Source organism: Cydia strobilella, chromosome 1 (assembly GCF_947568885.1).
Source record: "Cydia strobilella chromosome 1, ilCydStro3.1, whole genome shotgun sequence".
Lineage (NCBI taxonomy): Eukaryota > Metazoa > Arthropoda > Insecta > Lepidoptera > Tortricidae > Cydia > Cydia strobilella.
The window spans coordinates 33,137,875-33,150,392 of record NC_086041.1 but is presented as its reverse complement, the minus strand read 5'-3'; the positions used below and the strand labels follow the sequence as shown (position 1 = coordinate 33,150,392).

Here is a 12,518-nt window from a genome sequence, read left to right as displayed (position 1 = left end):
GCAGAACTACGTTTGTATGGAGAACCGAGCTTGCCGGAGACCCTTAATTAACGCCTAATTTTAATTCGATGTGATAAAATGGCAATGTCCTTTTCAAGGTACATTGTAATCTCCTTGGCATTCGATTGCGTTGCGGCGGCCATGACCACGAGCACCTTTACTATTGGTATTTGCATACTTCAGCACATTTAACAGAACATTGATAGACTTTATACCTTTGCAATAAAGTTCATAATCAGCCAAATAATTGTGTCAACTACCTACTTGCAACTATCTAAGAAATGAGGTTCAAGAGCGTTATTTCTATAATTGTACTATACCGTATTATTCCTAGACGTAATAGGCGTAATAGCTAGTGCCCTATTTAACCGTAAATTACAATAATTACATTTGACATGGCATCTTCCAAGATCATATCGTACAATATAGCAAAGTCATAGACTCTATTTTTATCGCCTGATTCGTCGATAGACGTAATAGCTAGTGCCCTATTTAAGCGTAAATTACAATAATTACATTTAACATGGCATTTTCCAAGATCGTATCGTACAATATAGCAAAGTCATAGAATCTAGTTTTATCGACTCATTCGTCGGATGATCTATCTTATTTCAATACTGTATTTATACCATTATACACACACACACACACACACACACATTGATTCCTTTTTAGGGTTCCGTACCCAAAGGGTAAAAACGGGACCCTATTACTAAGACTCCGCTGTCCGTCTATCCGTCTGTCCGTCTGTCTGTCACAGATGATGTATTTCTGTTGCCGCTATAACAACAAATACTAAAAAGTACGGAACCCTCGGTGGGCGTGTCCGACTCGCAATTGGCCGAGTTTTTTTTATGAATACTAGACGTTGATACATATTGTTATGAAAATATTTAATTAGCTACTTATAGATAGATAGAGGTACCTACGTAGAAAAATATAAAAGCAAATAGTCGTGCTCGACGCACAGCACAAAGTCGTATATGTCTTAGTCCTTGTCTTCCTTCGGTCACTGCTAACACAGCGTATACGTAGGCGAACAACACGCGAACGCGAAGCGAAACGATTCGGCGCTATAGAAGTATCCTACGTGGGCGATCTCGTTGCGAACGCGACCGCCGTGGGCCCGACGCGCCGCTTTGCTTCGCGTTCGCAAGTTGTTCGCTTACGTAAGACGCTGCGTTAGTCTATCAACTTGGCTAAAGTAGCCGCTAACTACAGAAAGTTTAATTAGGTAAAGTTTATTTTGAAGAGTTAATGTTAAGTTAAGGGTCACACGAACCCGCGGCCAAAACGCCGCTCCCATACAATCGAAATTACGCTTTCATTTTCGACATGCAACTTGGCATGAACATTTTTTAATAAATAATGGGCAAAACAAAAGATATCGAAAGTAATCGCAAGGCGAGTAACTTTTCTGCGTTAATAACTCTAGTTACGATCGAACAGGCACTTTGCGTTTTGCCAAAGGGATATCCACTTAACTTGAAAATACTCTACCTATCGTACAGAAAGCAGTTTTATCATTAGTCATTACTTGGGATGTATGAGCTTGCTGTACCATAATTGCATTTACTAAATACAATTATGGAGGAGAGAAAAATATAAAACTGTACGGAAGTGATCGTCCCCCTGAATATGATTTGAGAGCGGTGAGTGTCCCTGTGGTGTTGATTTATGGTAAAAACGATGGAATGATGGAATAGTGGACGTGAAGGAAATGCAGTGGTTGAAGAGTAAGCTACCGAACGTTATAGAGTCGATACCAGTGAAAGACAAGTATTGGACTCACTTGGACATGGCCTATAGTCAAAATACGAATGTTATGATATTTCAGGATATCCTTAATTTTTAACGCAGTATGACTGAAGAAAAGTTCCATTTGGGTCAATAATTTCCTTGCTATGATTTCTAATGTCTTCTAATTTTTGGAAACGGGAGGAAATTTTTCCACTCATTTGTATTCGTATGTTGTTGCTTAAGTAAGTTTTTTTACTTTAGTTGTTAGTAAGCCATAGAGATTGTGCCAAATATTTAGTATGATAAAATAAAATATAGGTACTTAATTAATATTTACGCGTAAAATTTCTAAAAACCTACGATTCTTGGGAATACTCTACGTATCGCACAGAAAGCAGTTTTATCATTATTTGGGATGTATGAGCTTGCTGTATACCTTATTATTAGGTATTTATATTCAGTATACCTGCTATAAAGGGTCCGGCACAAATGTATCTGGTTCTAGTGTGTTCTATTTATTTTTTACATTTTGAATAACAAATTTAATGCTCAATGGTTACCTCTACCACAAAATTGTGAAAACAGGTAAGTGTACAATGTACATGACAAGTGTGGATAGAGTGGATAATATAAATATTAGATCTTTTATTGATCCCATTTCCAGTGTTTGACGTGACGACCGGTCTGGCCTAGTGGGTAGTGACCCTGCCTGTGAAGCCGATGGTCCTGGGTTCGAATCCCGGTAAGGGCATTTATTTGTGTGATGAGCACAGATATTTGTTCCTGAGTCATGGGTGTTTTCTATATATTTAAGTATTTATATATTATATATATCGTTGTCTGAGTACCCATAACACAAGCCTCCTTGGGCTTACCGTGGGTCTTAGTCAATCTGTGTAAGAATGTCCTATAATATTTATTTATTTATTTATTTATTTTATTTAGTGTGTTACGAACAAAATAGTACTCTTACCATTAAAAAAATGAAAATATTTTATAGTTCCATTCACATAAATGCACTATATGTTCTTTCTGACTGGCACTCAAACTCAAAGTATTGTTTTTATAATAGTTCTCCACAGGCTCGATCGTCGCAGTTCCGACAATGTGCCCGCTAAGGCCCGACGGATTATTGGTGCTCTTATTAATAGCATCCTTCAACTCGGGACACCGAGTGACCAGTTCAAATAAACTCAATTTAAATATAAATTTCACGGACACTGCGACTGCATACGGATATGAGTCTGAAGAGCATACAGTGGCTACAGAAGATGGTTACTTGCTGAAGCTTTTTCGGATAACGAAAGGTGCGAAATGCATGGAGCCGAGGCGGCGCACGCCGGTGCTGTTGATGCATGGGCTGCTGCTCAGCGCCGACTGCTGGTTGGATGCCGGGCCCGACGCCGGCCTGGCCTTCCTTCTTTCTGACTCCTGCTTCGACACTTGGGTCGGCAACGTGCGAGGCACGTACTACTCCCGTGAACATCTCCATCTCGACCCAGGTAAAAGCCGCTTTTGGAAGTTCTCCGTCGACGAAATCGGATTTTACGATATCCCTGGATTAATCGAGTACGTTTTAAGAAACACCGGCGTGAAGCAGCTCAACTACATCGGATATTCTCAAGGAGCAGGCACTTTCTTCATCATGTGCTCAGAAAGGCCAGGCTATTGTGATAAAGCGAAGATAATGATCGCTTTAGCGCCTGCTACCAGACAGTTGAACACGAAATCTGTAGTGTTCAGAACGGTCCCGCTAATTATTCAGGACCAAAACCATTTTCTGCAATCACTCGGCATTTGGGAGTTGTTCGCGAGAAGATTACCGGCTTATGAATTTTTCAGTCATTTATGTCAAAACGATCAAGCCTCCAGCTTCTGCGAGTGGGTTTTAGGTATGTTAGACGCACCTCATTCACGGTCGATTTCGAGGAACACTTTAAAAACTTTGTACAAACATGTGTTAGCGGGTACTTCCACACAGAACATGGCTCGCTACGGCCAAAGTATGCTGGATCCGGCATTTACTAAATACAATTATGGAAGAGAGAAAAACAGAAAACTGTACGGAAGTGATCGTCCCCCTGAATATGATTTGGGAGCGGTGAGTGTCCCTGTGGTGTTGATTTACGGTAAAAACGATGGAATAGTGGACGTGAAGGATGTGCAGTGGTTGAAGAGTAAGCTACCGAACGTTATAGAGTCGATACCAGTGAAAGACAAGTATTGGACTCACTTAGACATGGCATATAGTCAAAACACGAATGTTATGATATTTCAGGATATCCGTAAATTTTTATTGCAGTATGATTGAACAATAATTACCTTCCTACGATTTCTAATGGCTGTGTCTTCTAACTTTTGAACACAGGATTTTTTTCATTCATTTGTACTCGTAATTTGTTGCTTAAGTAAGTTTTTTACGTAAGTTGTTAGTAGGTAAGCCATATAAATCGTGCCAAATAGTTTGATAAACCAAAATTACTTAATTTAATATTTATTACTCGCAAAATTTCTAAAGACGAATAAAACGAATTTGATAAGGCTTCCTTTGTGTTTTCTTTTTCATAACTTGGGCGTACGAAATAACTTGTTGTGTCAGTCGGCAGTTTATCGCTTCGGTGAGCCCGAATGACCTTCTTAGCGGTCACGACGAGGCCTTTTTAATTTTAATTTTTTTAATTCTTAAATTTTGCGTTATTAGGCTCTTTTAGCGTAAAGAAAAAGCGTAAGCGTAAGCGTGGCGTGTAGCGTTGAGAAAGAAAGGAGTGAGTGCTGAGGTGACGAAAGATAGAGGAGAATGGAAGAGAAAAACATGTTGTGCCGACCCCACATAACGTGGGATAAGGGCAGGAAGAAGAGAAGAGAAGAGGCTCTTTAGCGTAATAACGCAAAATATAAAAGCTCGCCGCCATAGCTCTTTAGCTAGCCCCGGAAAATTGATACCGATTTCGAAAGCAACGAATCCTGTCTTGTTAGTTTGCTCTACTATTCTTGTTACTATTAGATCCGGGCGTATAACGAATGTTCATCGGTGAAGGTTAGTGACGCCAGTAAAACTTTCAGTTGGAAAAAAAGAACAACAAAATACATAAAAAGTAAGTAATTACCTACAATTAATAGTATTATACCTCGTTTTTTTAGCATTAGAAAAAGGGCAAACAAGATTGTTTGTCAAGATTGACGGGTCTTTTTATTGAAAAACACTAGAAAAAAATGATAAACTTACATTTGTTTTGATTATCATAAGAGTTAATAACAGAGATAAACTAATTCCATAAAAAATTTTAATGCTCCTAACTTTTTAATTATTATAATTTTATTAAACATTTGAAAAAAAAAACAAATGAGTAGCGGTAGTTGAGGTATAATATCATAATGTTTCACAATATTTTCAATAATGTTAATATCCAGAGAGGTAAAAACAGAGGAGATTGCGCAAACGTAATACAAACATGGAAGGCGGTTTCGGGGTGGTCGTCCACTTTGGTTTAAGAGGGACAAGAACCCACCATCAAAAATCCGCTCCCATTACAATCCAAGTTACGATCTCATTTAAAAACGACACGCTTAAATTACGTGAAACTTGGAATGAATATTTACGTAACATATGTATATATATGTCTGGTACTAATAGCTTTCGTTGCTAAAATTGGTAAGCACACAAAGAAAATAATAAAACTTCTACTCGCTCTAATTTCTTTGTATTACAATTTCTAGTAACGCGTGTGTTGCGTGTGTGCGTGCGTGTGTGTGCGTAAATAAGTAGGTAGGTACCAACTAAACGCATACTTTAGTATTAGTACAGTAACTAAGGTTAACCACATAATACGTCTGGTTACCATAATCCACATAGTTATACTGCCAAATCGTAAAGCTTACTGCAAAGACATGGTCGGTTTTAATGTGTTTATTAGGCCTCAGACGCTAATCCGTTAAACAAAAGCCATTGTTTCTTTTATAGAGAGGCGACTTAAATAGTCGCGTGCCGAGCGCGTGTCAAAGCAACCATGTCGTTAAAAAGCGACTTCCGTGATAGTATTAAGGTTCAAAATGTAACAGCCCATTCTGAGATAACGAGTTTGGGTAATGAAGGACGAACGGTTGCCTGTGTGTGGCCTCAGAATACAGAGCTATTACATAAATTTGAACCATATAAATAGGACGGTAAAATTTCTTTTTAAACGAGTTTGTTCCCGTTCAGTCAGTAGCGGTAGCATTGGTAACCGCTGAACAAGAGAAAGAAAGGCTTTTGTTTAACATATTAGGGTGTGAGGCGTAAAAATCATCATCACTATACCTACTTACCGTTCGTTAAAGATGGTTCTTCATGGAATCTTTCAACTGCACTTGGCAGATCGGGGAAGTAAGCAAGTGGACGAGTGCACCGAGGTATGATGCACCATTTTTAAATGCGTTACTCCGATGTCTTGTTCTGAAAAAAATATAACATCTGATATAAACCGCCGCGACAGTAAAGCACACTACACGAGCTGTTTTTTTTTTAGAAATTAGAGCCTGAATATATACGGTAGTCTTCAAGTCTAGATTACGCAAGTGGCTTCTTAGTCACACCTTTTACTCCATAAGCGAGTTCTATGAACTGCCTAATATATAATTATCTAGTCACTGTTTGAATGTTTTATGTGTATAATCAGAACAAATAATGTACTACCTATGTAATGAATTTTAAAATGCGATATTATAGAATGTACGTACGTACCTGACATGTAACTTGGTGTTATTAATAAATTATTTGTATTTGTACTTAATAAATAAAGACAGGTACCATATACGATAATTAATTTATTAAGTGATAATAGAGATTCAGGCTCTGAATTCCTGAAAAGAATCAGCTAGTGTGTGATATGCCAAAATTGAAAACTTAGTATTAGGGCGAGTCTACCGACTGCGCCAGTTAGCCCTGGCTCAAACAACTTGCTCGTTCACGGAATTGAGGGTGTCGAGTACGAAATTACACCAAAACACATACCTACTCGCGAAATAAAGAAAATATTCAAATTTATTCGCAGAATAGTATTTTTATCTGGAATTTAATGGCGCAACCGTCGTGGAGCTAATGTATCGTACACCATTGTCGCCCTGTGAACTCGCGCGGCAGAAATGTCTTGACGTCCTCAGGGAGCTTTATAAAGATGTTTCGTGAGGGATTAAGTCACATCGTTTGGAGCTGAGGAGTTGATAAGGTTCGGATTGTTTACATCTAATTACATGTAAGCGACAAATGGTTTCACCGTACTCATCGGACAAAATTATATCAATACGAACTTACCTAATTAGTGATGTAACAGTGTAATGGTGGTAATGATTATAGGAGGATTAGCTAGTCCCCAGTGCGCTCAATGTAATCGGATTATGAACAACATAACAACTGCTTTTGTTTTATTGGCTATTATCATCTTAGATTTAAACTCTTGACAGTGACTTCATTTCTGAACATTTACTAAGGAAGGAACAAATTATGCGATTTCTTGCCTCCTCCACGACAGTCATGAGTGTCATGACCCATCTGATCGAAATAATAAGCTTATCAATCGAGCAATAACGTTGACAATGTAGACGTTACATACAGAATAAATAGGCTCTAATCGAGCACCTGATTGATCTGATATGGCTCATCCGATGTGTACGGTGTCTATGGCCGCTTACCTTTTTGATAAAATCCAGAGTTATAAATGTCCACTTATGTGTCTGTATAACTATGGTACCTCCTAAACAATGACTAGATATAATATTTATTTAATAACCTAGTTTTTTATTGGTTTTTAGACATTGTTGTTCTGATTGCTATTCAAAAATTTAAGTTTTTTTTAATTCAGCCGTTTTCTTAGTATCGGAAGTTTTTTAACTTTTTAATTTCATTCGAAGATGTCATCAAAGCGTAGTGCGACATCAGTGGCCATGGTGATATTTTGCGTGGCAGTGTTATGCGTTGGGGACGCGCGGGCGCGCTGCAAGTTGCGCAAGCACATACACAAGGCCATGCAGACGGACTTCACTGGCCGAAGGTGCTGGGACGACATCAAGATACAGTCCTGCTGGGGATACTGTCTGTCTTACGAGGTGAGTGGCAGTTATAGTGCTTTGCTTGGCAGTGGCGTGCGTCGAGGATAGTGCAAGCTGTACCACCACATATACAATGCAAACGGACTTTACTGGACGGCGGTGCTGGGACGACGTCAAGATACAGTCCTGCTGGGGTGAGTGGCAGGTATAGTGCTTTTCATAGCAGTGGCGTACCTCGAGCATGGTGGAGGCTTCACCAGCACATAGGTACACATGGTCATGCAAACGGACTTCACTGGCCGAAGGTGCTGAGACAACGTCAAATTAACGTTTTTTTGGGGATAAATGTCCGTCCTACACCTACATTCATCTAAATCGATTCCAACCAGATATGTTTATAGTTCTTAAAATTTGGGATTTTGCCAGCCGGACCCCGATCTTTATTAGGATGTAAAAGTGCTAAAAAAGGAGGTGGAAGAAAGATAATGGACTAATTTCATCAGCAACATATCTTAAGTGTTTCCTTGAGAAATTTAAAGTAATGGTGATAAAGTATCACACAAAACACGACCAAATCAAACCCTAGACCAATACCATACCCGCTATTTAATTTCTCAGATTTCTGACTGGCGCTTCCCATACAAGGATTCGCACCACCAAGTCTGCGGTCACGAGGAGCGCAAGCACGCCTCCGTCAAACTGAGACACTGCGACCCCGGCGTGGAGCCCGGCACCGACACCTACCACTACATCGAGGCCACCAGCTGCAAGTGCCAGGTGTGCCTTCTTACAGTGGCGTAGCTAGGCGTGGGCAAAGCGGCCTCTCCAGGGCCGGATTTAAAGGTGTGGAGGCCCCAGGGCAACAAAGGAGTGGAGGCCCCCTGGCCCCAAATTATTTTTCCTATCCTTTCCTAAGTCTATTGTGGGGGCCCTCTTTTGCCCTCCCCTAAATCCGGGCCTCTCGCCCACGTGCTCGTACTTAAGGCGGCCCCACAGGAAACCCCTTTTAATTACCTTGGGAATACACATTGAAAGAAAAGGACGTCACAGATGCGAGTTCGCCCGCGCATAGATTAGTTTAACCGTGGTTTAACCAAAAATATATATACACAACCTTATTGCCCATATACCTACCCATTAAGGTAGTGTGTAGGTCCATATTTTTGGCACTTTGTCCGTGTCGATATTTAGTACCTTGACTGTCCATTATAGTTAATCAGAAATATTCGAGGTTCGCCTCTGTACCTGTACCTAATGATTAATATTCTAAAACGTCTAAGGAGGGCACTCAAGCAAACTGTGATAATTATCAAAACAATATGCAAATGTTAAGTATTTATAGATGATGTTGGGGTCATTTAGTAATAAACCTACTTATTATACCTATACATGATTACGATTGTTTCCAGTTTGCTCTTTATATATCAAAGTGGCATAATAATCGAATAATTTTTAAAAACCTAAAAAAACATGTAAGTATCACGCGTTGATATTTAGGTTATTTTTTACACTTTTAGTTTGATTTCCAGTTTGCTCTTACATATATCTCGATGTGGCATAATCATTTGCATGAAACTAGAGGCAGTTTAAACCTATGCTGGCGCCATCTATAAAAACGTTTTACACCCCCATTGTCAAATAACTGTGTAGTGGTGGGACACTCCTCCTTTCGGGTAAACTCCGCTTCGCTCGCCTCGCTCGGCTCAGTATTGCTCCGAGCAATTATTATGGCCGTACCACACCATCGCACCGCACCAAGGTCATTGTGCGACGCACCCATAAGTAAGAGCGAGAAAGAGATGTCGCTTTCTCGCTCTTACTTATGGATGCGTCGCACAATGACCTTGGTGCGGTGTGACGGTGTGTTACGCCCTTTAGGGTTGGCACAACTTGACGTCCCTTTGCGTGCACGACCACAGATAAGATAATGACTTGAATTTTGACAACCTTTAATAGCCGAAAGGGATAGTGCCATATATCAGAATGGGACAGCATGATTCGACCCTGAATCGCTGTCAAACTTCGGGTTTGTAGGAAGTGTCCTTTCTGTACGGTAGTACTATTAGACTATTACTTATTCTGTGACTTAATATCCGTCTATTTGTCAGGTATGTTCATCAGAAGACACGAGCTGCGAGTGGTTGCCGCCCGACTCCAACCTCCTCGGCGGGCTGGTCCTCAAGGAGGAGATAGAAGAGGAGATATAACACTAACGCGTACAAGGACCGAGTTACATCGCAAGTTATTTTAAGTAAACAGTTTTAAGATAAATAATATACTTGACTTTTTTATTTATTTGCTCTCCAAACCGCATTCATAAATAATAATAATAATAAATAAATAATAAATATTATAGGCCATTCTTACACAAAATGACTAAGTCCCACGGTAAGCCCAAGGAGGCTTGTGTTATGGGTACTCAGACAACGATAAATATAATATAAATATAAATACTTAAATACATAGAAAACACCCAAGACTCAGGAGCAAATATCTGAGCTCATCACACAAATAAATGCCCTTACCGGGATTCGACCCCAGGACCATCGGCTTCATAGGCAGGGTCACTATTCAGACCAGTCGGTCGGTTTTTCATTCATGAAATGAAAAATGGATTAGAGTGAGATCGATTTAAGTTAACGTTAACAATGTTAACACTGACCAAGCTGTCATGATCACCTAAGCTTTTTCCTTTATGACTGTTCCTTGATCCTCTAGCTGCTAGCACTCTCATACTTGCTACTACGTAACTATAATAATAGACATAATAGTGCTAAAGTCCTACGGAATACAATAATAATCTAGGAGGATATAACCAAAGTAGCCATTAACAGGCGTTCTGTCGAAAATAGTCGGCCAATGGTCATACACAATGTATGGACTGACGTTTATCTGACATGGCTATTTTTACGTTACGTATACATTTGACGTTCCCCTCCCCCGCAAAAATCGGCAGACTTTTTTGTACAGAAAATTACAGACGTGGCGTTTGGTTGGTTATATCCTCCTAATAATGTTCTGTGTTGGCTAGTCCGTTATTCGTATTTCTTGCGTTTTGACTATCAGTCTAATAACCAATACCTACTGATAGAGTCAGACCACGCTAACTCGGCAGCGATTATGATAGCACAGGCTGTGCAATTATCATTTTAAACAACATAATTTCAAAGAAGTTTGATGTTTAAAATGACAATAGCACTGTGCTATCAAAATCATATCAGAAGTCATCCTTTAAGGGGGTGAAAAGGGGGGGTGGAAGTTTGTATGGGGAAATTATAAAAACCAGGTGGGATAAAAAATAGCTAGCTAGCTAGCTATAGCTATATACCCAAATTACTAACTCTACGCAGACGAAGTCGCGGGTAAAAGCTGTTACTAAGTACTAATATATCCATCCATACAATGCGAAAGTGTGTCTGTCTGTCTATCTGTTACCTCTTCAGTGCCGGCCCGAGTCCTTGATCAGGGTAGAGCGAAATCGGGTTTTGGCGCCCTCGTTGAAGCTTTTTACCCAAAAGCAAAACGAACCGTGTTTTAGGCCCGTGTCACACTCGCGTCTTTTAGGACTTATTTATTTTCTCATTTGCCATTTTGGCGCCCCCCTTGCCATCCGGCGCCTAGAGCGGCCGCTCCACTCGCTCTACCCTAGATGCGGCCCTGCCTCTTCACGCTTAAACCGCTGAACCGATTTAGTTGAAATTTGGTATAGAGATAGTTTGAGTCCCGGGGAAGGATATAGGGTAGTTTTTATGCCAGAAGTCATCCTTTAAGGGGGGTGGAAGTTTGTATGGGGAATCGATAAAAAACAGATTGGATAAAAAATTAACTACCCAAATTACTAATAACTCCACGCAGACGAAGCCGCGGGCAAAAGCTAGTAATATATAGTTCTTACCGTGACCATAGAAGAGTACTTACGAAACGAACAACGAACAATACACATGACTGATAGTCATAAAAAACCCTCATTCATAAGTGGATGACATTCTCCAAATCCGATACAATTTAATAACCATAAGGTCAATATCTTTTATTGTTTCTATATGTATAGGTGGGGGCATTGACCTCATATACTTTTAAACAAGCAGGCCCGGGTACCAACTTTAGGTTAAAGGTGGGTGAACAGCATTGATCTTTTATTTCTACAAGTTTTTTTAAACTTTAAACGGGCACTTAACTGGGTTTTGCTTTTAAGCGTATTTTAATATTTGTAATCGACGTTTGGCTTTTGTAGGAGTGGAATATTGATAAAGAAATAAAATGAACAAAATATAGTTTGTCAAAGGACTGTCTCATTTCAAACATAGACAAAGAGAATCATACTATTTTTTAATCTTTGTCTTAGTACTAGCTTGGTACTAGCACCCAAAAGAAAAGGATTAGTATAGTTTTTTTTTTCTTTTTTACTGACAATTTGGTTTGACCAACTATAAATACAGACCTTTTTAGGGTTCCGTAGTCAACTAGAAACTGACTAGAAACCCTTAAAGTTATTGGTAGTTAATAAAGTGTACCTATGTTTTCGGTAATAATCGCTCCGAAAGAAAAATAATATGTGCCCCCGCGCCCTCTAACTTTTGAACCATGGGTTCAATAGTCGTGAAAGAAACGCTTAATAAATACTTTCAATGAAAACTCCTCCTTTTTAGAAGTTAACCAAGTTAACCTTTTTAGACATTACTTATGATACGGCAATGACCACCTTATAATATTTACTTTTCATTTATTTTTCTTATGCAAAATTTGTAGGACTT

At 39.5% G+C, this 12,518-nt stretch overlaps 2 protein-coding genes across 3 annotated transcripts; both read left to right on the top strand.

Annotated features, from left to right (window-relative positions):
* Window positions 1-2,824: 2,824 nt before the first annotated feature.
* Window positions 2,825-4,082, top strand: LOC134747707 (lipase 3-like). The gene has a single exon (XM_063682320.1). It carries the CDS (start codon window positions 2,846-2,848, stop codon window positions 4,049-4,051), a length of 1,206 nt encoding a protein of 401 aa, XP_063538390.1. The 5' UTR covers window positions 2,825-2,845; the 3' UTR covers window positions 4,052-4,082.
* Window positions 4,083-6,675: 2,593 nt separating this feature from the next.
* Window positions 6,676-10,024, top strand: LOC134747691 (thyrostimulin beta-5 subunit-like). 2 transcript variants are annotated; one of them, XM_063682301.1, is made up of 4 exons: window positions 6,676-6,944; window positions 7,627-7,821; window positions 8,383-8,541; window positions 9,873-10,024. In XM_063682301.1, the coding sequence occupies exons 2-4, from the start codon at window positions 7,627-7,629 to the stop codon at window positions 9,969-9,971; spliced, it is 453 nt and encodes a 150-aa protein (XP_063538371.1). In that variant the 5' UTR covers window positions 6,676-6,944; the 3' UTR covers window positions 9,972-10,024. The 2 variants fall into 2 exon arrangements, with proteins under 2 accessions (XP_063538371.1, XP_063538379.1); XM_063682309.1 differs by lacking the exon at window positions 6,676-6,944 and having other exon boundaries at window positions 7,580-7,821.
* Window positions 10,025-12,518: the final 2,494 nt, after the last annotated feature.

Bases quoted from the DNA above. Each gene is read 5' to 3' on its own strand.
- LOC134747691 (XM_063682301.1), top strand. From the start codon at position 7,627: ATGTCATCAAAGCGTAGTGCGACATCAGTGGCCATGGTGATATTTTGC. The intron at 7,822-8,382 runs GTGAGTGGCAGT...TTAATTTCTCAG, and splicing joins GATACTGTCTGTCTTACGAG to ATTTCTGACTGGCGCTTCCC. The intron at 8,542-9,872 runs GTGTGCCTTCTT...TCTATTTGTCAG, and splicing joins CCACCAGCTGCAAGTGCCAG to GTATGTTCATCAGAAGACAC.
- LOC134747707 (XM_063682320.1), top strand. From the start codon at position 2,846: ATGTGCCCGCTAAGGCCCGACGGATTATTGGTGCTCTTATTAATAGCA.